The 27,171-nt window shown below is 36.9% G+C and overlaps 1 protein-coding gene across 1 annotated transcript in view; it reads right to left on the bottom strand.

The window, feature by feature from the left end:
- dnah2 (dynein, axonemal, heavy chain 2) overlaps window positions 1-27,171 on the bottom strand; it is a 275,588-nt gene that overhangs the window by 129,256 nt on the left and 119,161 nt on the right. The window contains exons 28-38 of the mRNA XM_056461233.1: window positions 14,750-14,930; window positions 14,202-14,340; window positions 10,064-10,281; window positions 9,809-9,907; window positions 9,594-9,719; window positions 9,389-9,499; window positions 6,873-7,061; window positions 6,686-6,789; window positions 2,351-2,540; window positions 1,914-2,094; window positions 1,015-1,142 (exon numbers count right to left, since the gene is read on the bottom strand). Of these exons, the coding sequence (XP_056317208.1) occupies window positions 1,015-1,142; window positions 1,914-2,094; window positions 2,351-2,540; window positions 6,686-6,789; window positions 6,873-7,061; window positions 9,389-9,499; window positions 9,594-9,719; window positions 9,809-9,907; window positions 10,064-10,281; window positions 14,202-14,340; window positions 14,750-14,930 (1,666 nt within the window). The remainder of the gene's footprint in view (window positions 1-1,014; window positions 1,143-1,913; window positions 2,095-2,350; window positions 2,541-6,685; window positions 6,790-6,872; window positions 7,062-9,388; window positions 9,500-9,593; window positions 9,720-9,808; window positions 9,908-10,063; window positions 10,282-14,201; window positions 14,341-14,749; window positions 14,931-27,171) is intronic.

Raw genomic sequence — 27,171 nt, 5'->3', positions numbered from 1 at the left:
TCTGGTGCAAACAGCCAAATTGCTTATCACTGCATATCTCGTCACAAAGCATGTTGTTAGGACACGCAGTTACAATGTAACCTGCTCACCTAATGTTTACATTCGCAATATTTATATTATTTGCTAATTAATAACCACCTCATGTGAAACTGAATTTGCCTCTCATTTCGGAGTCTGCTACTATCCACTGGAGCATTTTGATCATGAATGCATTCTTTCAGAGCCTTTCTGTATGAATTAATAGAATACGCGGTTTTCCATCAAGGTAAACCAGGGTGCTGAAATATAGTTGACTAAACTGGTGTTGAGCAGGTTAAAATTACCAAAACAAAGCAGAATATCTGACTTCAGCATTGTTTTTCAGATAAACAAGTATGTTGACTTGGCATATTTCTTAAATATTTGCAAACATATTATGGTATTTTTATGCTTTGAAGAGTCAAAAACTTACATACAGCACCTTTAACTAATGTTAACAAGCATGAAAATAATAATGCAGTAGTGAATTCTGAACTGATTAATGAATGCTTTACAAGTTGTTCATAATTAGTTCACGTTAGTAAATACATTAATTAATTAAACTTTATTGGAAAGTGTAACCCATTTAAACATATTACTGTATTTTTACATCAAGTAAAGTCATTCTGAATAAAAAAAGCTCTTCCAGCATCATTTTTAAATCTTACCAAACCCTCAAACTCTGTTATATTTGTTGTTTGTATTAAAGAGAACAGCAAAGTAGTTTAAATAATTACACACTTCGCCCTTAAATATCGGCATTCCTCTTTTGTGCTCTCAAAGTTGTCAGTGGATGATTCTCAATGCTTTAAGAGAGGTTTTTTAAATGTCCAAAAAGGAGAGCAAAATAAATAAATAAATAAATCACACTCTCCAATTTTACTTGAAATTGTTGAATTGGTGTTAATCATACTGTGAAGCCACTCAAAGAACTTTCAGACTGAATACATCAGATTCAAGTTTTATGCGTGTGTCTGTATGTGTGTGTGTGTGTACCTTGCAGTTATTGAAACCCTCTGCAAAAAGAGTGATCTCAGCTATAAGGGTGGAATCTGGCACTACCATAGAGATTGGCCGAAACATAGACTTCAAATTATCAGGCAACTCCGTGCGGCCAGCGTAACCTACAGAAAAACATACCCAGAAACCAGAGGAATCATTAGAACCACACTAACAAAAACAAAATATCACCATACAAAAATATTAAAAGTTATAATAAGCAATAATTCCAAAAAAAAAAAAAAACTCATCATTTACCTTTATACTGTTCTTAACACATTTTAGTACATTATTAGATTTTTTTATGGCCCAACCACACTTTTTCATACAATGCCAAGTGTTTTGGAGCCATACAATTTGTGACACAAAAACCAGCCCAAAATACACTGTTCTTATTCAGTGAAAATCTTGACATCCATTCAGTTACTTTTTACAGGGATACAGTTCTAGTGATTAAATGCTTACAGAATGTCAAGTTTTTCAGTAATTAATGACTGAAGGCCTTGACAACACAAAGCTGAGATTGTTGAGTTGGCATATATCTGTACCAGCCTGCGGAAAGTGTTCAAGCGTGACTTATTACTTTTAGTTCTTATTTTCAATTTGGTATATGGCCCTTAGAAGCCGTTTTCCCCACACAAATTTACAGTACCATATGGCTTCAAAGAACCAATGTGTCTACCTTTATGATGTGTTTTTGCTATTTTGGAGACTTAGAGCCTCATTAACTTTCATTATATGAAAAAAGGCAGCAGACAAAATCATGTTGCACAGAAAAAGAAAAGAAAGAAAGGCACTTGACATAATAAAGAAACATTATGTGAAAGAACAGCCAGAGAATTCTAACTTCTAGGTGAACTATTACTCTTATAAATCAACACAACAAAAACATGCACCTGGGTTCATGGTGATGAAGATCCCGCAAGACCAGACCAAGTTGATCTGTCTGCCCTCAAAGCTGAAATTATTGAGTCCCGCAGACAGAGCAGACAGGATCGACAGAATCTGCTGAGCCACCACGGACAACACCTCAATGTTTATACGGTTAAACTCATCAAAACAACCCCATGCACCTGTCTGGAGAGAGAGAGAGAGAGAGAGAGAGAGAGAGAGAGAGAGAGAGAGAGAGAGAGAGAGAGAGAGAGAGAGAGAGAGAGAGAGAGAGAGAGAGAGAGAGAGAGAGAGAGAGAGAGAGAGAGAGAGAGAGAGAGAGAGAGAGAGAGAGAGAGAGAGAGAGAGAGAGAGAGAAAGAGAGAGAGAGATATGCACATATTCAACTCCACATTACCTGTTCTTCAGATCCTTGAATAATCTGACTTACTACAGTACATACCTGAGCCAGGCCAGAGTACATGCGGCCCATAGATTTGAAGTCCAGACCCTCTGAGCAGTTAACCACTATCACATACATGCCCAAAGATTTACCCAGATCTTTAACAGTCTCTGTCTTTCCAGTTCCAGCAGGGCCTTTGGGAGAACCACCCCGGTGCAGATGAAGCGCTGTGGTCAAAGTCATGTAGCACCTACACAGAACAAATACACTGATGAGCCAAAACTTTATGATCATTAACAGGTAAAGTAAGTATCCACACACTAATCATCTCCTAACGAGACCATATATTATGGTCTTCTTGCAGAGTCAATTCAGATCATTGAGATAGTACTCTGAGTGGGGCTATCCATAGCTATGGCAAAAGCACAAGTAAAGGGCCAATCACACATAATGCATCTATGCGTTCATGCAACCAAATACATGAGAGACACAGATCAGGAATGGCTTTCAAAAACGCAGCGTAGAGTGTGAAGGTATTTGGACACAGTCCCTTCGAGATCCTGTCAATGGTAGCTTGCAACGCTGTGTTGAAATCAAATAAAACCTTAGTCATGCTAACTTGCTACTGTAAACAGAACTTCGTAAAACTTGCCCCTTCTTCTTGTTGGTCATCTGTTTACAATAAAAAAAAACAAAAAAAAAAAACAATGTATAACATCGGAATGGAAAACACATTGGCTGCGACTAAAATGGCATAATTCCATACTATTGTAACCAAAGGACGCATGGATCCACAAGGAGTTTAATAAACAGATTAGTCAGACAGGCAATGGTCAAAACAGAGGCAAACAGGAGCATACAGGTAATCCAAAATAGGTAGTCAAAAACAGGCAAATGGTCAGGACAGGCGGCGAAAACAACCGAAACAATAACAATGCAAAAGGTTAAAAACACGGCTAGAAAAGGTAAGACAAGACAAAGAATCGCTTCGTAAAGTTACAGACTAACAAGGCTCAGTCTAGAAGTGTGTGTGCGCTGTGGTTATAGTCCTGGTAATCAGAGAAAATGATCTTCACCTGTGTTTGTGTTCGTGCGTGTTTGTGAATTATTGTTAGCTCTAGCACGAGTTGATTGGCGCAAAGCATTATGGTAGTTGTAGTTCATGTGGTGGGAGATGTGTAGTTCTCCAGCGATCTGCATAGGCTAGATCGCTGGTGATCGTGACAACTATATAATACATTAAAAACAGTATGCGAGCCGAGTAGTATGTCTGAATTTTTAGTATTTGAAAAAGAGTATGCGAGAAGTACCCAGATGACCTACTACTTCTGGCGAGATTCCAAAGTGAGCATCCGATAGACACTAGACATTCCAAGATATCACACGAGAGAATTCTTGAATGGGAGTGAAGCGACACAACTGACGTAGGTAGGTGACGTGATAATAGTTTATAGTTTGATTAGATTCAGATCGTACCACTGAAGGCATATGGTCTGTTTTTAGGATGTACCTTTCTGAACTTTGCTGTATATGGAGGATGAAAGAGCTCTCAGACTTTACCTAAAATATCTTCATTTGTGTTCCAGATCTCAAGGCTTTGGAATGACATTAACATAATTTTCATTTTTGGGTGAACAAACACTTTAATACATTGGGATTCATAGCATATTTTGCAAACATCTGGAGACATGTTTTAGCAGTCCTTATGGCTGGGATAGAAACAGACACAGGCAGACTGGCACAAACACTGTCATTCGTTGCAATCTCATGCATTTGTAAGCCATACACACATGGAAAAAGAGACAGACAGGCTTAAGCACATTGTCCATGTCCTTGAGTGGGCTTAAGATGTCACCCTCTCAACATAATAAACCCGGATTAGATTCTTCCTTTCATTCCACTGGAGGCACGTTCGGTGCTGATTTTCTGCGGCCTCTGAAGGCACACAACAGGAAATCCGCCATTGACTCCTGACTCCACTTCCTAGCTGAAATCTTTGCATAGAATCATGCGGAAATTCACATTTTTGTTTTATTATCTCTCAGAGACATCTGGAGCTCCTCTGTGTGTGTGTGTGCAGGTGTGCTCCTGCTGATGGAGCGGTGAAGATCGTGACTGATAAGGTTAATGACATGATCCCTGTCTCTCTCTCATAATGACTTGGATAATGGCTAAAGTTAGATAACAGCATTAGAGTCCCCATAATGATCATTATACACCAGCTGATCACATCAGTCAAATGCAGGAGTTGAGACTGTCATACAGGACAGGATATTGATATCTCTAGCAATCTGAGAGTTATTGTATAATATGAGAGTGTAGGCGATTATATCAGCTGCAGGTTATATATATTTTATCTTTATAGTGCTAATGTTTCATGTAATTTGACACCTGGGTAAAATTTACTCTCATCATTGTACCCAGGAACTGAAATCAACATACAGTATCAAGAGTGAGTCAAATAATACAGACTTCACTGATGTCTGTTCTGTTTGATAAATTCAAGGAGCAAGTCATTGGGACATTTGATTTATTGATTCATTTTTAAAAAGCTTTATTTTTAAAAAATATTATTGACAAACCTATGATGCATGAATGCTTTTTACAAAACTAAAATAAAACACAACACTAATAAATTGAATTAATGTTTTTGGAAATGGATGAGTTGGGAAAGAAAATGAATTAAGGCAGATATTAAAGTGCCTGACTAACATTGGGTGTCCCAGAATGCCCTTTAAAAAGCTGACTGAGAGAATCTGATATATAATATTATATATTATATAACATTCTTGTCATTTCAGTGTTTTGAAAACATGCACAAGTTTTAATGACTTTTTTAAAAATATATTGTTTTCTGTATTCACATTTTAGAAGGAAATGTGGCTGTGATGCTACATCCAAACCACCACAGGGTTTTTTCTCTTTATTACTTGATGTTTTTTTTATTTATTTTTATTTTTTCATGACATTTAAATGTTTATGACTTCTTATTTTTCATTATTTCTGACATTTAAAGTATTCTGCACCACATATATCTTGAATATGTACTGTACTACTATATTTTATTGCAGTGGACAGATCAATAACTGGCAAAATATGTAATTCGGGTGGGGGAAAATACAGGACAGGGAGAATAAAGACAGCCTGCATAATTTTTATGAATATAAAACACTATTGAAAATATACTGTTTTTTATTTAGACTTGCACTATGCATACTTTAGAAATCCCTATAAAGTCATGTAATGTGTGTATTTATCATTTATTTTCGCGATTCAGTGATCGCTGAATCCAACGCAAAATCAACAAATAGTCGCAAATTTTTGCTATCTTGCAAATTTCTTAACTAAACACAAAATAATCGCAAAAAATGTAAATAATGTCATAAAACATTCAATTCCAAACCATATAATCAATTTTGATTTATTTCAGTTTGCAATAAATTGTTTTACATGTCTTATAGACGTTGCATCCACAGCGCACGTGATGTATTTGAGTGTCTCTTGAAAAATGACGGCTCACCTGCGCCCTCAAAATCATTACATTACAAGGAAGGGTGGGGGAGTGGGGGAATTGTGTTGTAGCCTGGGCAGTAACATGGATTGAAGCACGAGTGATTTACATGTGAAGTCAATGTAAAGATGCGATTAGACATTCTGTGCCACAAATTGGCTGTTTTGTGTGTTTGACGCACTTCAGACTGCAAAAAAAAGTGGGAAACATATAACAAACATTATTTGTGCTGTACTTGTATGGCTAGTATTAAGTTGAATAAATAAATGATTTTGTTTAACTCTTTCCCTAGAATTAACAAGAGAGATCGCTTCCTTGCCAATAACGAGTTTCATGGCAATCCGTGTTTTAGGTGTATTACGGTAGGGGAAGCCCCAACACATGTCCGATTGTGCATAAAAAAAAATCATGCGTTTGGGGTCTCTCCACACCACCACCAGTGTGTAGCATCTACCTCAATGATGCGACGGCAGCCACAAGACAAAGGTGCCAGTGCGCTTACCACACACTAGCTTTTGATGGAGAGGAGAGACTGTGAGCCAATTCGGTGGATGGGGATGATTTGAAGGCCATGATTGGTAAGGACCGATGGAGGGAATTTGGCCTGGATCCCTACTCTTTACGAGAATTGCCCTATGATTTTTATTGACCACAGAGAGCCAGAACCTCGGTTTAACATCTCATTCGAAAGATGGCACCCACTGACAGTATAGTGTCCCCTTCACTTTACACACAGACCGCAGGTTGAGCGTCCCCTGCTGGCCTCACTAACACCTCTCCCAACAGCAACCTAGTTTTTCTCATGTGGTCTCTCATCCAGGTACTGACCGGGCTCAGCCCTGCTTAGATTCAGTGAGTAACTGGTCTTGGGTTGCAGGTGTTACCTGTCTGTGAGTGGAGTGATGACCAGACGACCAGAGTTGCCCAGGTACTCGTAACCATAGCGAAAGTGTGTGTTGGTCTGTCTGATAATGCAATCGTCCACATCCTAAACACAATACAAAGTCATTTAAATAGGCATGAACACCTTCATCTTATTCTCTATGTGTGCTTCATCCCTCTATCCTGTACCTTCTCCCAGTAAAGGCGGAGTTGGCACAGCCAGTCAAATGCGTTGACATCACAACAGCCCCCTTTTGCCAGTTTGCTGATGACATCACGGGCGTGGACCTCCACCGTGACAAGAGCGACAATCTTCAAGCGTAGAATCTTGGTTAAGTTCCCTCGTATGGCTTCAGAGTATTGATTGAGCATGGACACCTGGGTAACACAACCCAAACACTCATTATTGGAAGACAGAGAAGCTCAGACACAACAAAATCTAATTTCAGGGATCAGGGTTCCAGATCAAAACTAACCTCTGTTACTTCAAACAAACCCAGTAAACATCAACTGAGATGCTTATATGCAAATCAATAACAAAAATAAAATCCCCACCAACCTAAAGCCCCATGAAGCCACACTCTGAGACTAAATCTCAACTGTCAAACACACAGAGACAGACCTGAGCCATTCTCTGTGTCTCACTGGCTTTGGCTTATAAAACACGATTGGATTAAATTCATATGAGCTGCCGTCCCTAATTAACTTGTGCATCCCGTGCTCTAAGTACAAACACACATGAAATGAATAATCATTTTCCATAAAGGGTTTGAGTGAAGTCAGTAGCGAAAATGGAGTTCATCCACCAATTATTAGCAGACTCGTATTGAATCTGTGCCCACAGTTCTCCACAGAGAGCTCCGCAGATTTCTGCAGAATCAGAACACCTGTCATTCCTAAAATTCGACAAATCCCCCAGCGCTTGCGTGTTTGTTAATTAAATATCTGGACTCATTTTATTTTGCTTTCAGCTACAAACAAAGTGTTGTACGCTCAGCTTCATTTAACAACATGTTGTAATCTATTCCAGAGATTCCCACAGATTTCCTTCAAAATCAACAGACAAAAAATAAGGGGAAAAGACTACAGGTTCTATCTTTCTCAAAACAAAAATTTAAAATGAAAGTACGAAGTGTTCACATGTACTTTTAGCACTTTAACTTTTATCAGTAGTAAATAATCAAAAGACATGAGATGTTCATTCATGTTTATTTTGTACTATGATTAGTTTACTAGATTACTCAATGCTCACACTTTTTACAATTGAAGCATTACAAATAGGATTTCACTCTGGTTAAAACAACAACATTTAATTTTGTTTGATTTATTATTTCAATAAAAAACAAAACACTGATAACATTTCTTCACTTTTTAAAATAAAAATGTTGTGATTTAGAGCATTTTCGGCATAAAATAGCTAAATGTTGCTTGTTTTAATGATCCAGTAAAATTAAAATATGCTTTTTATATGTTAGTATCAGTACATGTATGCTAGTCTTAAGGATATCTGTAAGCTAGTTTGAAACAAAACAATGACAAAATTTAGAAGATGTAAAACCATTATAAACATGTAAAGTTTGTAGTTTGTTACTCTCGCCTCACGTTTTTTTTTTCACCTCGCTTCATATTTCAGTTTCTCACGAAATCTTGACCAATCAAATGCTTTCTAGTATCTGACATCTGGCAGAGTTCTGATAAAACAAAATGCCATTGGCTGTTTCTTTTAAAAAGAGGAGGAGCTACTCTATGTCCTGCTCTTCGTGTTTCAGTTGAGATTAAGTCAAACATGAATTAAAAAATGCACATGCCTCAAAGCACTTCATGGGACCTTTAACTTCAGAAGAATTAAGAAATCAATATTTGGAATATCCTTTATTTATAATTACAACAAATGAGAACATTTATTGTTTTGATCGATAGCTTTCACATACATACTTTACACACGTACATACACACACATACATACATACACCCACATATTTTCTAGTGTTTAATAGATTAAAAAATATGGACGTAGTATCCATGATGTCACCCATAGGTTTCTGTAGAGCGCAAATTAAACTACAAGTGGGCGTGGCCAACTTCTCCATTCTGTTCGCTCGTCATAGCACCGACCAGGGGAAACCAAAAATAGGCAAAGAGGCGGAGCATGAGTGGAGCTACATATATTATTATGTCATATTATCTGATAAGTATAATAAATAATTCCCAAAGGCAACTGACTGTGTAAAGCCACATAAAACAAAACAAAAATATGATGTATATGTGGAGTTCAGCGGCTAATCAGCCGGAACCAGCTGAGGTGCCTTGACGCTACCAGCAAGACCTAGCTGTCACTCAGGTGGCCATGCCCTTAATTATGCAAGCTTAATGTAACTCAATGTAAATGAAATGTATGAGTTATAAAAAATATTCACCCCCCTCACTGTTGGTATGAAGTGTAATATTAGCTACACCAAAATATTTCTTTGTACTAGACTGTAAACACCTTTCTTTCCACTGTAAAGTTGGCTATTTTAACATTGGGGTCAATAGAAATGTGCTCTATCATGGAGCTAGGACTAGCGAAATTTCGATGAATTGCAGTTTCAGTTTCTTTCGTGTTAGCTTCACAAGGGAAAGCGGGAGGTTGCCGCGTAGTTAACATCCAGTGACCTTTGGCCTTCAAACCTAAATCTGTTCCAAAACTGCTCAGCTTCCCTCACCTGTTTCTTTTTAAGTGATTTAAGAGCAGATTTATCTGCTCTCTCTTTGCTGGTCATTAGGGCTCTGGTGACATCTGTGGTCCATTGGATTTGACTGGCTGTGATCAACATCTACAAAGACGCACAAAACACATTTTACTGTGAATTAACTGTACATACACAAACACAGGCATGCAAACAGACTAACACACACGCAGACACTCACCTGTCCTGGCCAGTCTCGTACCCATTTGCCCCTCTTCCCTGGCATCTTCTTGAGAGCCATGGAGCAGTTCTTCAGGGAGTCCTTCAGAGTCCAGCGCATGGTACGCTCAACATCACACAACCATGCCTATACACACACATAAAAGATGAGAAACCTAATGGAGAGTGCATTGGTCAAGAAATGCTGTTACATTATACAGTAGGTTTGAATCCCACCTCCACTGGCCCCTCTAGAAGAACAGGATGAGTGAAGTCAACAAACTCCCCATCAGCTGAGAACATCCCACTGGCCTCTGACTTGTTACCGGTCCCAACCTAAAAACGCATATACAAATGTATTATTTAAACTTATATCCATGTTTAATTCCGTGTATTTATGAAACTTAAAATATTTACACCAATAACATGACAAAAAAAGTTGCTCAAGTGCACATTGAGATTCCGGTCACATGGCCTGCAGCCTTTATTTACCTTGTTGATGCGGAGACTTTTGATGTTGTCAAAGCACTTCTTGAGGTGTGGCTGCACAGCCTCAGGGTTGCGGGACTGGCCCAGGATCTCCAGCAGGTCATCGTTAGACAGAAAGTAAAAGCGAGGAAAGATCTGCCGTTTGGTCTCCAGGTACATGTCCAGAGACTTCTGAATCTCCTCTAACTTAGTGTTCATCTCTGACAGCTTCTCTAGAAGACCTGACACAATGACAAATATGGAAGATATGCAATTTTTATTATATATATTCTTCATTTTTGTTTTACTATTCATTTTTTTTTGTGAAAAACTGAGTGAGAGAAACTGCAAAAGTCAGTGTGTCAACTACCAAAGGAAATCTAACCCTTAGTAGGTTTATAAAAAACTGTAGGAGGAGCTATTTCTCGCTTCTTTTCTATTTGGATAAGATTGGTCATGTTTGGACTGGGCTAGTCCACCGTGACTGAAATGACAGATCTAAAATAGTCCTAATATACTGTAAGTTCATTCTGATTTAGGATAAGAGAAATGCATGGTTTAGAAGAGAGATTTTTGAATCGCTCACTCAGCTTTAAAGTATGTTTAAAATGTATTACATTTAATATTGTATTGGTATTGGTTTCCTCTAGAACGTGCAAATACACTAACAAGACAATAGCTATTATATGTATGGAATAATTGGTGATGGGTTGTTGCTTTTATAGTAAATAATGAATACGCAAGGTGGTGGAGTGAGAAGCAGCTTTTGTGGTGTGCTGCAAACAACTGAAATAAAAAAATATACATAGCATAAAATGAGAATTTGTCAAAATAATAAAAAAAGTCCTGTTTTCAATCCAATAACACTGATTTTCAATCACAAAAAATGAAAGCATTTGTTATTTTAATGTCATTAGTGTCATAATTCCTCTATATGCCATTTTATTTGTATTTATTTTTATTTAAAATTTTGACCAAATGTTATCAGAGATTTATGTATTTCCTAACAATAACTAAATATGAATAATCTTGTAGAGCATTTATTAATCATACTCTAGTTCAACATAAATTGAGGTATTATTATTATCTAAAGTTGTGCTCATTAACATTAGTTAATCCACAGTTAGTTAACAGAAACTAAGAGAAACTAACATGAACTAACGTTATTTAATTTAAATAACATTAAGTAATGTTAACGAAGATAAATAAATACCGTAATAAATAAACTACTAATTGTTTGTTAATATTATTCATTCATTCATTTTCTTTTCGGCTTAGTCCCTTTATTAATCCGGGGTCGTCACAGCAGAATGAACCACCAACTTATCCAGCATATGTTTTTTATGCAGCGGATGCCCTTCCAGTTGCAACCCTTCTCTGGGAAACATCCTTACACACTCATTTACACTCATACACTATGGACAATTTAGCCTACCCAATTCACCTGTACCACATGTCTTTGGACTGTGGGGGAAACCGGTGCACCCGGAGGAAACCAACGCGAACGCAGGGAGAACATGCAAACTCCACACTGAAACGCCAACTGACCCAGCCGAGGCTCGAACCAGCGACCTTCTTGCTGTGAGGCGACAGCACTACCTACTGCGCCACTGTGTCGCCTTTTTAATATTAGTAAATACATTAACTAAGATTAACTAACATTAATGTCAAGCTCACCAGCAATCTAATCCTTGCAGATTGCTGAACAACTTTACATCTGTCATTGAACTGGACTATAAATACCATCTTGCACCTTACACACACCAGTTCCTGATTCCCACTGATTACACAAACACTGAACTGATTACCTAAACTTTATATTCACCTCTCTCTCTCACACACACACACACACACACACACACACACACACACACACACACACACGCACACGCACATGCACACGCACACACACACACACACACACACACACACATTGCTGAGTCTTGTTAGTCTGTAACACCATGAAGCGTTTCTTTGTCTAAAGAGGGTCGCACACTGGATGCGCCGCTCGGCAATACGTCTCGCCACACAGCGCCATGCATTTTAGAATTCTAAACATAGATTTAAATCAGTGTACGCACACCGGCGCCACAAGTCTGAGGCTGTCCACGGCGCCCAGCTACGACTCGGGACACTGTTCATATTTCTGCCGCGCCACAGAGCGCAATCTGAATAGTTTTATATTAAATAACATTCGAATGTGCATGCCTGGTGTGCGATACTTGCACTGAGCGGCGCATCCGGTGTGCAACCTGCTTAAGTCTTTCAGTGTTTGATCCTTGCCTTGTTTAATAATTGGATGAGCAATCAGTTCATCCAATCAGCCAAGTTGTGTCGAAGTCAGACAAGCTCAACCACAACTTAAAAAATCTGACATTATGTCTGATTTCATGGCAATTAATGGTAAAATCTTAGAAGAGACTGTGTAAATTATGAAAACATCAACCTGCAGTCTTGATACGCTCCCCACATCATTTTTCAAAACGGTGTTTAACTGTTTAGAAACTCTTCTAAAAGTGGTAAATGCTTCACTTCTCACGGGGATTTTTCCAAACTCACTTAAAACTGCAGTTGTTAAGCCCCTCTTGAAAAAGAGAAACCTGGATAACACCCTATTGAGCAATTACAGGCCAATCTCAAATTCCCCTTTCATTGGCAAAATTATTGAAAATTTGTTTTTAACCAGGTTAAAAGTGTTGCATTTGACAAAGTCGATCACAGCATACTTCTAGATAGGCTGGAAAATTGGGTTGGGTTGTCTGGGACGGTCAAACAACAAAAAATAAGGTCAAGAATCTTGGTGTGACTCTGGAGTTTCAATAGTCATGTCAAAGCAGTCAGTAAATCAGCATACTATCATCTCAAAAACATTGCAAGAATTAGATGCTTTGTTTCCAGTGAAGACTTGTTTATGCTTTTATCAGCAGCAGGGTGGATTACTATAGCAGCCAATATAACGGATTAATATAACAGCCTCCTCACCAGCCTTCCGAAAAAGACAGTCAGACAGTTACAGCTCATCCAGAACGCTGCGGCCAGGATTCTAACCAGAGCCAGGAAATCAGAGCACATCACACCTGTCCTCAGGTCTTTACACTGGCTCCCATTTACTTTCAGAATAGATTTTAAAGTATTATTACTGGTCTATAAATCACTAAATGGCCTAGGACCTAAATACATTACAGATGTGCTCAATGAATACAAACCTAACAGAACACTCAGATCTTTATGATCAAATAAACTAGAAATTCCAAGAGTTCAGTCAAAGCAAGGTGAATTGGCTTTCAGCTACTACGCCCCTCACTGCTGGAATCAGCTTGCAGAAATGATCAGATGTGCTTCAACATTAGGCATGTTTAAATCAAGACTGAAAACACATCTGTTTAGCTGTGCTTTTACTGAATGAGCACAGTGCTACGTTTTTAATTTTTTAATCATTTTTATAATTAGTTTTTTTCATGTTTATGTAAAGCACTTTGAATTGCCACTGTGTATGAAATGTGCTATTTAAATAAACTTGCCTTGCCTTTTTGTTGATTCTTTGCCGCCTGTATTGACCTCTTCGCCTGTGACTATTCTCTATTTAATAAACTGCACGTGGATCTTCAACTCTGTTTTCCAGCATCTCTCAATTACAATTAACTAACAGACCATTATTTTAAAATGTTACCATTAAGTCCAGTAAATCAGGGAAATTGAGATGTTTTTTTTCCCACAGCTGTATGTACTGTACTATATATGCATGCAACTGTACAGTATATACATAGTGTGATTTGACATACTAAAAGATGTCACAACAATGTTTTTCTTTCTCTTGCTGTGAAAATAAAATGTAAAAACCAATTGTTTGACATTCCCAAGTTTACAGTAATGACAATCACCTCCGAGAATAAAATAAGAGCCTAAATTAATTGTGTTTTTGCAGGATTGTAAATAAAACAATTCTGCAACCCCCCCACAAAAAATCTTAATTGTTAACAGGCTTCATTTTCTTTATGCCAAACGGAATTTTAGTTTTTTTTTTTGGCCGGGTGAAATGTGACCTGGACACATTTTATCCATCTGTCCAGGAGTGTTGCCAAGACAGCTGCCAAGTGAACCGACTCACTCCAGAAAGGTCTTTTTTTTTACAACCACTGGAGGCGATGAATTCCTTCATTACCTGGGTGGTGTGTTCCCCTGAGAGCATTTTTGTCCTTGTCGAGTCGTTCCATGATGATCTTCCAACTGAAGGTGACGGCATCGAACTCTGCTGTCTCACGAACCAACTGCTTACGTATGTCATCCGCCAGAAAGATGTTCTGAGGAAAGGAAAAAAAGGAAAGAACGAGATTGCAGACAAGCGAAATGAAGAAAAGTGCAGAAGGGAAGATAAATCAGCTTGGTTGGAGCCATCACAGGTGTGTTTACAAACACTTGTACACATTGGAAATCCAGGCTGACAGCCACTGTTTACTCTCCTCATCAGCTGCGAGACAACAGATGTGTGACTCTGAGCGTTTGTGTGTGATGCTCATCTTCACAGCAAGTTTGCGCATTGCATGTAGAGCCTTTTTTTATTAAGAAAGAGCTGCATGTGTGTGAAAGGTCAGAAGTCTGCTGTTGTGAATATACCTGGATAATGTATCCATAGACTTTTACTCTTTAGGAGAAGGATTTGTATGAGTAATGTGCTGATAAAACTGTAGGAAGTGATGCGAGTGTGTGTACCTCTAGATACATCCACTGTCTTTGCACGGTGAGGATCATTTCAATGACTTCCAGCACCAGAGAGAGACAGCGTTCCCAGTGGTCAACTTCCTTTTCAAATGCCTTGACGAAACGAGATGCTTTCATTACAGAGAGTGTCACCTGGTTATCCTCCAGAGCCTGGAATACTTCATCTGTTCCCCTGAGCACACACACACATATGCACACACAGTTTAGCAGCTATATTTGAACATCTCACAGAGCAGAGGTTTTCAACCAGTGGGTTGGGACCCATTAGAGGTCCTTAAACACTTTCAAAAGACCACAAAATTAATAAAAGGATTTAAAACAGGATTATAAAAAGTTAACTAAACAACATGTTTTCTAACTCCATCTATTCAATGCCATCTGTCATATGATTGACAGTTTATAGTTTATTAATAGGTAATTACTATGAATTATATCATTTTAACTTTCAGGCCATAGCACACATATATTTTTTGGTTTTTGGTATGAAATCAATCCTGTTTTTACACCATTTTTACATTCATATTTTTAGTAATATTTCAGGATGAAATTACTGAAATGGACTGTTCATGCAACAACTGGATTAAAAATTCAAGCATTTCAATATCACCATAGCAACTATTCTGCTATACTTTTTTTTTTAAATATCTTACTGATTTACATCAAAGTCCCTGTAAGACAAATCATTTCACTCTGCGACCATCTTTGAAATGCCTCTCGGGCAGTATGCTCGGGCATTCTGTCTGAATGGGCAAACATCAAATTCTCCAAAACTGTTAGCCAAGCTTCCGATTACATAACATATTTGGAATCACCAATAAAATTTAGCAACAACTGTCTAAACGTTTCTAAATCAAACAAAATCTGCATTTTTTCAGGGTGCCCCAGCTTCAAATTGAGATCACGACACCAACCTCATTTATGGCCATTTTACAGATTATCATCCTCTGGATAATATTTTGTCAGATTGCGCTGCTCTTCTGAAGCAATTACTATCTTGATGCTGAATATCCTCTAGAAATGACAGCGACACTTTGTTAACATGTTTGTCGGTATAGTTGCTGCAATGTGAAGTGTGTTTGACAGGATGGACTTTACCTCGTGTTCATTTCAAACAGATTCCAAAACTAAAAAACTTTTGTTTTCAAGTGTAGTTGGTTCATTTAAAAGCAGATTTGATTTCAAGCTTGTGGATATATTTCTTATATCTTAGAAGCAAGTATTTGCTGAGATTCCAGTGTGTTTGTTGACCACAAATCTGTTGTAAAAGCACATGTCTGGTCCAAGCTCCTCCCCCAGAAAAACGTCAGTCTATAGCCATCAATGATTGGCTCTAGTACAAGTAGGCAGAGCTTCATTCGCCATATTGACCGTTACATTTTTCCCCATTCAAAACTATAAAAGTGACATGTCTTGTGTATTCTGGTCATTGTTTACATTAAACGCTATCAGAATTTTATCTTACTTTGTGGCCATGTAAATATCAGGATCTACACAAAACAGCTTATTTTGTCTCAGTTTGTTGGCCTCTGAATATGGCCGACTTGAGCATGAGCTAATCATCACTGTATACAGTAAAACTAAACAATGATAATTGAATTAATAATTAAAGATGAAAAGGATTCAATATTGTCTTGGACATTGGCGACACATAATGACAGTTAAATAACAATGCATATATAATACAGTACGCATTGTTTATATGATATAAGGATATATTCAGAAGCCATCAAACTGAGAAAAAAAAAGATTCAGAATCAGAAAGAGCTTTATTGGCAAGTATGTTTACACATAAAAAGAATTTTGATAATACTTTACAACACACTAATGTAAAACTACCCACTATGAATCAATTATTAAGCATTAGCAAATAGTTAAATAATTATTTGTCAAGCATTAACTCTACATTAAGACGTTAGTAAGCAGTTTATTAATACATCTGCATTTGCTGTATTCTTGACTTATAAACACATACTTTGTTTATGTTTACTGTGCTTTCATACTTTCATTTCTAAATTAAGTACTGCATTATTTACAAACCAGTTGTTTAAGAATGGTTGGTGGCTTTTTTAAGATCATTCATAATGTGTAAGTAAATGATTAATAAACTATGCAAATTAACATTCATATAGCTTAATATTCAGACATATAATAATAGTTACTTTGTATGGTGATAAATGGCTTTATTAGCTTAACTTCATCCAGTTTTGCAACTTTTTCTAAAGTGAGGACTAGTTATGCTTTATAAATCTCTTATGAATGACAATTAAAGGCTTAGTGTCGAATGAACAATACATCTTTGCAATATTATCTAACGTTTTAAAAAGTTTAAACATTGCTGAATAACAGGAGTGTCAAAATATAACATAAAATTGGACAGAACATCAACAATATAATAATTTAACAATATGTTATGGTACAGCAATTCAATGTTATTTAGCGATGTTTAACTGTACAGTAATTTTATTTTAGATAAGATTCCAAACATTTATTTATCTGATACAGTTTCATTTGTGTACACTGAAAAAATGATGTCTGCAAAACTGTTGCAAACAATTTAATTGGGTTGAATTTAAACAAACAAATTAAATTGAGTAATCTTCAACTTAATTCATTTGTTTAAATTCAGCCCAAATAAATTGTTTATAACCCCTTAACTTAAAAATTTTTTAGCAAATCCAAGGAATCAACTTTGAACCATTTTTTCAGTGTATCTTGAAATTAATAAAAATTAATAAAGTCTTTATTTTTTTTTACCCTGTTTAGAATATAACTGATCCTTTAATTGTCATTTATAAGAGATATACAAAGCATAAATAGTCCTCACTTTAGATTAGGTCACAAAACTGAAAGAAGTTAAGTTAATAAAGCATTTATCAACATACAAGGTAACTACTATACGCCTGATTAATTATATATATACATGTTAATTTGAATAGCTTATCAATCATTTAATTACACATCATGAATGATATTAAAAAAAAACACCAACTATTCTCAAATAACTGGTTTGTAAGTAATGCAATAGTTAATTTAGCAATGAAAAATTAATCATTAAGAAAGTATAAAAAAACACAATCATTAAGCACATTAAACATGATATAAGTCAAGAACATGAGCATTTGTATCTGCAGTTATAAACTTCTTACTAACATCTATTAATAGAGTTAATGCTTAAAAAAATAAATTAACTATATACCAATGCTTAATAAATGATTTATAGTGTATAATTATTATAAAGTGTTACCGGAAATTGTTTTTGTGACAGAAGTTTCCACAGTGCAACAGAATAACAGTGACAGGACAAAAGGACAGATAATAAAGCAATATACAATTTGACAAATGTATGCAGAGTATATTACTATATACAATATTGTATGTTTAGCTACAATATGTGCAAATTGAAATAGCTATGTGTGTAGTTAAATAAATAAAAAAGTCAAAAATAAATAAAAAAGTACAGGAACTTTCACTGGGGCAGTACCTTTTCAAAAGGTACATATTTTTACCTGAAGGGTCCAAAATGGTACCTCAAAGGTACTTTTTAGGTACATCTGGGCACTAACATACACCATTGAGGTACCACAGTGGACTCTTTGGGTACAAATATGTATCTTTTGAAAAGGTACTGCCCCAGTGACAGCTCCTGTACCTTTATTTCTGAGAGTGTATGTGTTTAAACAGTGTTTGTTGTACAATTAGCCTCGTACATATGCTGATATTAACATGGCCACAAAGTAAGATATAATTCTGATAGCTTGCAATGTAAAATATACTGTAACCTTCACACAACCTGTTGACATTTTAATAGCAGCAAAACCCAGTTCATCTGATCTATATGCTGTGAATTTAAAACAGTAATGACTGCTATCAGTGAAACATAAATCAGGTTTACTAAATCTCAATACATTTTCAAAAATCTGACCCTGTGAATCAGCACACGGACAAAGCATATCCATAAAAGGCACATTCTCCATACAATCAAAGGAAATGGTAACATAAAGAGCTCAAGGTTTGGTCTATTATTAATTTCACCGAACTATCACACGTTTCTTTGGATCTCGCACACACGGCCAGATGAATGAAGCAAACAAAAGAGAGGACAAAGTGAACAGCAGTGCCTCTCGACCCCCTCCTTGGCATACTGCGTTACCATGGCAGCAGCCTCACGCGTTGCCGCAGCCGTCGCCATGCCAACGGCGGGCATGAGCGCTGACTACCCGCACCTGAACACACACTCAAACACATTAACAAGAGCACACACACTCAGAAAAAAGACACACACACACACACACACACACACACACACACACACACACACACACACACACACACACGGTGGGTTTAACACTCTCATGGGCACAAAACATGTCACACACCTCCTGATTCCTCAGACTGAAGCCGCAGGTGTGTGTGTTTGTGTGACATTCATCTCTGTTTGTCTCCATCTCCCTGAGCTCTAACCCATGCCCTGCATGCAGAGTGTGTGCATATGAGCACTGCACACACACACCTTTTCTGCACAAGAGGTCATTTGATTTATTAATTTATTTTAATAAGACACTTAATAGATTTATTTCGTTGGCATTTTCTTTTTTAATTATGAACTTAAAGGATATGCAGATTAAGAGATCATGCAAGACCATATGAGAGCATATGAAGAGTTCAGAAGCAAAACCCTCTAAATCCATTAGACCTCTTTTCTTGTAAATGAGCATTTTCTATCATGCTCCTCTGATTAGGTTCAGATGTTTCATTTTATATGTAATCATAAGGTCATTAGCTAGTAAATAAAATACTTTTTTCAAAAATGTCACTTTAGACAATTCTCTGTTTTTTTAACAAGGTAGATTTTCTTTTGCGTCAAAACCAGCTAAATCCACCAGTGCTCTTTTTTTGCAAAAACCTTTAAATCCACCTATTGAGACAAGACAGTGTAATTAGTTGAAAAATCACTAAAAATGCCATTAGAAATTATTTTACTAAACATAAAACACCTACAATTAAAAATATATAAATCTGTCAAGTTAGTAGCGCTTCATTCCGCGGTGGTAACTCCTGATAAACCAGTGACAAAACAGAAGGAAAATGAATGAATGAAATCTGTCAAGTAAGTGCATTAATCAATAACATTAAAATTGACAGTATTTTAATCTTAACAATCTGTTGTCAACATTGTAAGCTAAGCTTGGTAGATATATGTACAAATAATGTAGTGTAAAACATTAAGAAACATCAATATCTGTGCATTGTCCATTACTATAATAAGCAGATTAGACGTATAGGTATTATAGGTAATAGCTTAAATTAGCTAATAAAATACAAGGTAGGCCTACTGGTCAAAAAGGGGATGCCTCTCAGACACTTTTAGAAGCTGTCATTCATTTAGTCTCACCCTACTCAAAGTCTTGGTCTCTTGTTCATCCTCATAGCAATTATGTGGGATAAAAGAATGGCATCTTAACTCTGTCTTTCGTGAAACGCAGTTGTTGTTTAATGTATAGTAAATCAGACTCATTCAAAGTAGTGTCACTACGCAAAAAAAACATTTATTATGAATGCATGCTACACTTCCAACTGTACACTGTGTTTTCATTTTCTTATAATGTTTTGAGTTTTGAGTTAAGAGACATTTTCATTTGACATTCACGGACAGTCGGACAGGCTCATCCAGTTCATCAAACTCCGTCTTTTAAAATCAAAATCGAAAACGGAATAAAACAGTCTCCTTATCAAAGCCGGCATATCAGCGCACTGCTACATTGAAAACATATGATTTGATTCAAACCTTCTGATTGGTTCTCGGGATATAGTAGCTTGTGCTGTCAAAAGCAAGTGGCGTTTAGCGGCTTTTGCCAACAAACTGTTACTTCTGAATGCACTGACGATGCAATTTGGATAATTAGAAGCAAATCTAAAATAGTCCCAAATAGTCCCCCAATAGTCCCAGTCCCCCAAAATTCTTGTCTCCCTCCTACAACACCACATGAAAACCTCAAAACATTATGCAATTCTGAGAGTGCCTCACACAGGTGAGTGGGCTCGACAAACCACCTGTAGAAAACAGACTCTTTCATTTTTCAGACACTTTAACCGACACGTGCACCAGTTTTACACAATTGCATTAGACACTTTCTTATAATTACTCCAATGTGCATTTATGATGTGTGCTTCACATGGGTGAGTGGGCTTAACAAACCAGCTGTAGAAACACTTTTCTATATACACGGACACTTTACTTAAACTACTTACTCTGAGCAAGAACAATTTCTTTGTATAATTAGAATTTTTAATGTGATTGCCTGTTCTTGTTGAATCGCTGAATGCCTCCTCAATTGTACGTCACTTTGGACAAAAATGTCTGTTAAACGACAATATGTAAATGTTTCGATTGATATCTTGCATGTATTCTTTTATAATAGTTTTGTAAGTTAAAAAGTGTGTGTTTTGGCAGATTTAGGGGACATTCACACAGAACACATATTTGCATCTAAAAGTGCAGTGGTCAGGAATGATTTTTAATAAAAAGGTCTTCTTCGCCATTTTAAAGTCAAATAAAACATTTGTCAAGCCAACTTGCCCTAATCTCAATGTTTTCCCTGCCTCCAAGTTCTTCTTATTGGTCCACTGCTTTGGAACTGACATTAATGCATGGCGCTGTGTGTAAAAGTTGACTTTTTTGTGTGTGCTCAAAACAACACAGGCTCATTGTGAATATGTACGCTCGTATACATTTCTAGAGAGCACAAATTATGTAGCCAGAGGTACATATGGCTGCATTTCGTCTTTCAAATGAATGCTAATATGATGCTGCCGACAGCTTCTGTTTCTTTTTGCGCTACCAGCTGACCGCTTACCTCCCCATAGATGGCTTTTCCACTGCATACGTAGGCGGACTTGAGATGCAGAGCGAAGCTCACCATGACAACGGGGTTCGAGTGCAGCAAGGAACGGTTCCAGAGCACAGGTAAAACAAAAACAAAAGGCAAAAAATAAAAGAAGTAAATAACAGGGTGAAAGCGTGGTAAGATCTGAAAACGCAGGTGTGAATGGCACTCGTGAGAGAAATTTGAGATCTGAAAGAGCATACACAGCGACATCTGGTGGATTTGCAAAAACAAAAACTGCAAAAAACGTACCTCCTGCTCGTATTTTGCGCTCTCCAGAAATGTATACAGGGGTACGTATCACTAATGAGCCTGCGTTGCCTGAAAACATGGCACATGTGCTAGCTATAGGTGCTGCAAGACATGCAAACATAACAATAACATGTGTCCATCAAGCTTGTGTTTATACCTCTGGTGGTTTCGCAAAAACAAAAACTGCAAAAAACGTACCTCCTGGGATGTATTTTGCGCTCTCCAGAAATGTATACAGGGGTACATATCAATAATGAGCCTGGGTTGGCTAAAAACATGGCCCTTGTGCTAGCTATAGGTGCTGCAAAACATACAAACATAACAATAACATGGGTCCATCAAGCTTGTGTTTAAGTAGAAAAAAAACAGAAAAGTAGCACATTGTAAGAGAGGGGTCTGGATGCAGACCTGGTGCAGTGCTGCATCCAATGGTTTTTAATGTGCTCACCTAACCCCACCCCTAACCCTACCCAACACAGTGACGTCACTTACTCAATTGAGTGCATTGTGTCTGAGATTTTTCTTCATCCAGGTTGCATCCAGATACTATTGCATTGTAATAGAAAAACAGTCGCTTACGGTGTAGCCTATACAGTATTGTGTGTTGCCCGCTTGAAGTAAATCATTTTTGTTAGTGTACATTCCTAAAAAACAAACAACAATGGAGTGACACTCAGTTTGATGCAAAAAAATGACGGAAAACTGACATAATGTTTCAGTTAACATGGCCCCTACTTTGCACACCCAGGATAGCAAAGCATAGCCAGTTTGTGAAGGACACACGAGTGGAATAAGAATGAAAAAATGGAAAGTGTAAATACATCTTCACACTCTTTCTTTCTTTTTTTCTCAGACTGAGAGGAAGCATGGGCTTGATGGGAAAGTGTACGTTTTGTTTGTAGTGCATTACTGAAAAAAGAGTGGAGGAAGAAAGGCAGGAGTAAAGCGAAGGAGAAGAGAGTTCCAGAGAGAAGGAGAGAATAAGAGGAGGTGAGTGACAGTCGTGGGCCACCTGACCTCCAGAGCGACAGCATGAAACGAGCCACAATCTCTCGCCCGCGGCACCAACCACCACACACTCAGAGGAATAATCTGTCTGTTTTCCAGTCCAGGCAACATGACAGACACATATAGCATTCGACACACATCACTGAACCAGCGCCTGAGGAGAAAATACTTTACACACACACGCATAAGTGAAGTCCAAGAGCATTTACGGTGGAGGTGAGCTACTTTGTCTGTAATGGTGGATATTAGACAAATTCACAGTTGCAAATCATGCCCATGTTTAAAGGGATAGTTCACCCAAAAATGAAAATTACGCCATCATTTGGAAACCTGTTACCATTGAAGTCCATAGCAGGAAAAACAAAAATCATTACAGTCAATGGTTACAGGTTTACAACATTCTTTAAATATCTTCTTTTTTGTTTAACAGAACAAACTCCAAGATCAAAAATCGAAGGCGCGTAAATGATGGCAAAACTTTTTCTTTAAGAATATGATCAATAGGCCCATGTCTTTCATAAACAATTGAATTCAAACTCTCTGGTACTTTCACATTTTATTTAATATTTGTAATATTTAATAATGTTGGTAAGTTTCCATTTTTTAGCGGAGCTTTTATTGAACTAAAAATACAGTAAAAACTCTTAATATTATAGCAAAACTTATATACTTATATACTTAGCCCCCCAGAATTATTAGTCCCCCTGTTTATTTTTTTTTCCCCAATTTCTGTTTCTGTTTGGACCCACCTTTGCCTTCAGAACTGCTCTAATCCTTTGTGACATAGATTTACCAAAGTACTAAAATTATTCCTCAGAGACATGATAGCATCACGCAGTTGCTGCAGATTTGTCGGCTACATATCCATGAAAGGTGCTCTACTGGATTGAGATCTGCTGACTGTGGAGGCCATTTGAGTACAGTGAACTCATTGTCATGTTCAAGAAACCAGTCTGAGATGATTCAGGCTTTATGACATGGCGTGTTATCTTGCTGGAAGTAGCCATCAGAAGATGAGTACTCTGTGGTCATAAAGGGATGGACATGGTCAGCAACAATACTCAGGTAGGCTGTGACATTGACACAATGCTCAGTTGGTACTAATAGGCCCAAAGTGTGCCAAGAAAGTATCCCCCACACCATTACACCACCACCACAAGTCTGAACCATCAATAAAAGGCAGAATGTATCCATGCTTTCATGTTGTTGACAACAAATTATGACCCTACCATCCGAATGTCGAAGCAGAAATCAAGACTCATCAGAACAGGCAACATTTTTCCAACATTCTATTGTCCAATTTTGGTGAGCTTGTGCAAATTGTAGCATCAGTTTCCTTTTCTTAGCTGACAGGAGTTTCACCCGGTGTGGTCTTTTGCTGCTGTAGGCCATCCATCTCAAGGTTCGATGACTTGTGCATTTTGAGATGCTCTTTTGCATACCGCAGTCAAATAACGAGTGGTTATTTGAGTTACTGTTGCCTTTCTATCAGCTCAAACCAGTCTGGTCATTCTCCTCTGACCTCTGTCACCAACAACACGTTTGCGCCCACAGAACTGCCTCTCACTGGATATTTTCTCTTTTTTGGACCATTCTCTGTAAACTCTAGAGATGGTTGTGCGTGAAATCCCAGTAAATCAGCAGTTTCTAAAATACTCAGACCAGCCCATCTGGCACCAACAACCATGCCACGTTCAAAGTCCCTTAAATCACCTTTCTTTCCCATTCTGATGCTCGGTTTGAACTGCAGCAGATCATCTTCACCATGTCTACATGCCTAAATGCATTGAGTTGCTTTCATGTGATTGGCTGATTAGAAATTTGCATTTATGAGCAGTTGGACAAGTGTACCTAATAAAGTGGCCGGTGAGTTTATATACAATATATGACACATATATGCTGTACAGTCACTTTTAATTACTATGATGCATCCTTGCTGAAAAAAATCCTTAAAATAAATTGCACAGACCCCAGATATAATATAATATAATATAATATAATATAATATAATATAATATAATATAATATAATATAATATAATATAATATAATATAATATAATATAACCCCTGCTCAGCAACACAACATAAAAACCCTGTGAATCATAAGGTGGCTTTAATCAAGTTTAAGTGCACTCATGAGTTTTTGCCCCGAAGCCACCATAAAAATATAGCACAATAAACGCAAGTGATGATGGCTGAGAAGCAGGAAATCATGTTAGTACGCTCTGTATTTCAGCATAGTATATGAAAAAAAATGACCCATCATGAGCTCCTCCGCTGACAAAGTTTTGGATTATGATCATCAAAGAAAGCATTAAAACATATATTAGAATATAACAGGATATATACCAAGATGAATGGCAGAGAACCCCGTTAAATTCCCACATCAAGACAGTTAATGTGAGCTTTAAGCTATTACAGTATAAGTGGATTATCAGGGCGTTTATGACTTCAGAAACATTGCATAACGTTAATCCTACAATTCTGATCAATGTTTAAAAAGTGATTAGAAATGCTTTTTACTTGGCTATTGGGGGAAACAATTTTGTTATTAAAGAAAATTCACTTTTTTATCTGTGGAACAGGTGTTGCATAAATATGGACGACTGGTCACAAGATTGGAGTACTTTTTTATAATTTAATATAATTAAAATCAACAAAAGTGACAATAAAGTGTCATGTTAAATCATGGAAATTTATAATGTTTAATTAGGTTTTTATTTCAAATGAATGTTCTTTTAAATTGTCTATTTATCAAAGGTTTTAAGCATCACAAAATGTTTTCAACATTGCTAAATGTAATTAAATGTTTGAGAATCAAATTAACATATCAGACTGATTTCACAAAGGGTCATGTGGGATCATAATTAATGTTTTTTTTTTCCATAAAATCACAAATTATTTTACTTACAAATTCACCAACCATTTTCTCTGAGACAAATAAATCTAGATGTTTGACAAGTAGAAACTGCAGTGATCTATAGGGATAATTATGACATTAGGATATCCATATCTAGAATATTTTTGTCATATTCCAATAACCTTTTTGCTTCAAGCCATTGTTAATATTGACTATGGCACTAACAGACAATAAAATCAAATGTTACTAAAGAAATTAACACATTTCAGTTTTCATAAAAAAAATTCTAACAGAACAGAACTTTTTATTTGGATTAAAAGAGTATGAAGTATGTCATTTTCATCACTAGAGGGTGTATATTCACAACAAACAACAACACACTTAGCTGATGATTGATAAGTAAAAGTGTGTTTGGCATGCTGTCCCGGGAGAGAGCCCTGAGCTAAGAAGATCCTTGAGCCTGGGGCTCCTTCCCGTTTCATCAGGAGAAAGGGGAGTCTTAGCTCAGGTAGGTCTCATGAACTCCCCAGTATTATGCTAAGAAAGAAGGGAAGGAGTCGTGGTGGAGGGGGGATTCTTCAAGATGAAGATGGCTAAGGTAAGGAAATCCGGCTATTTATATGTGTTTGGATTCATCTTGGATTGGATTGGTATATCATGTGATATAGCTAATGCGGAACCAGCCATGGTCAATCAAGCATGTGATCCTCTCGAATTTGGTTTACAAATAAACTTCACTTATCACGCTGTGACTGAGTGTGGAATCAAGGGAGTTGTCATCTTCATTACATTCGACTAGACTCCATCAGAAATAGTGTTTTTGAATGAACTAAAGTACTCAACACTTCAGAATAAGGCAGAATAAGGCTAAAAGCCACTGAAGCGAAATGAGACGGTGAAGCAATTATAAGAAAGCAGCTGAGCTTTTATTATGGAACAGTCCACCTCTTTTGGTTCTTCTACACTCAAAAAAATACTTTTGCTTGTTCAAACTACTTACAGTATTTAAAACTAGTTGAAACAACACAATTCTTACGTTTTTTTTCTACAACTTAATTGTTTTATGTGCAATCCACCCAAATTTGTAAAAACAATTACATTAACTTAATAGATTTGTGTTGGGACAGCGTAAAGGAATTTCCCAAAATGAAGCCACACTGTTTTATCATATACCAAATACATTTCAAAGTTCTGTTATAATGCTGCTCTGTGCACACAACATATTGAAGATTCTTGATGTTTTCCTGTTTTCATTTAAACAAAACGGATTTGAACAGTCTTCGAAACATTTGCTTTAACATAAGTAATTAAGCCAGCAAAATATATGTGTTTTTTGGATATTTCAATAAATATTGTGCATTTAAATATAAATAAATCAACTACTGACTGTACAGTAGCCAAAATAAAC

The sequence above is a fragment of the Danio aesculapii genome, chromosome 7, assembly GCF_903798145.1.
Source record: "Danio aesculapii chromosome 7, fDanAes4.1, whole genome shotgun sequence".
Taxonomy (NCBI): domain Eukaryota; kingdom Metazoa; phylum Chordata; class Actinopteri; order Cypriniformes; family Danionidae; genus Danio; species Danio aesculapii.
The sequence above is the reverse complement of the archived record's forward strand: the minus strand, read 5'-3'. Positions and strand labels throughout refer to the sequence as shown.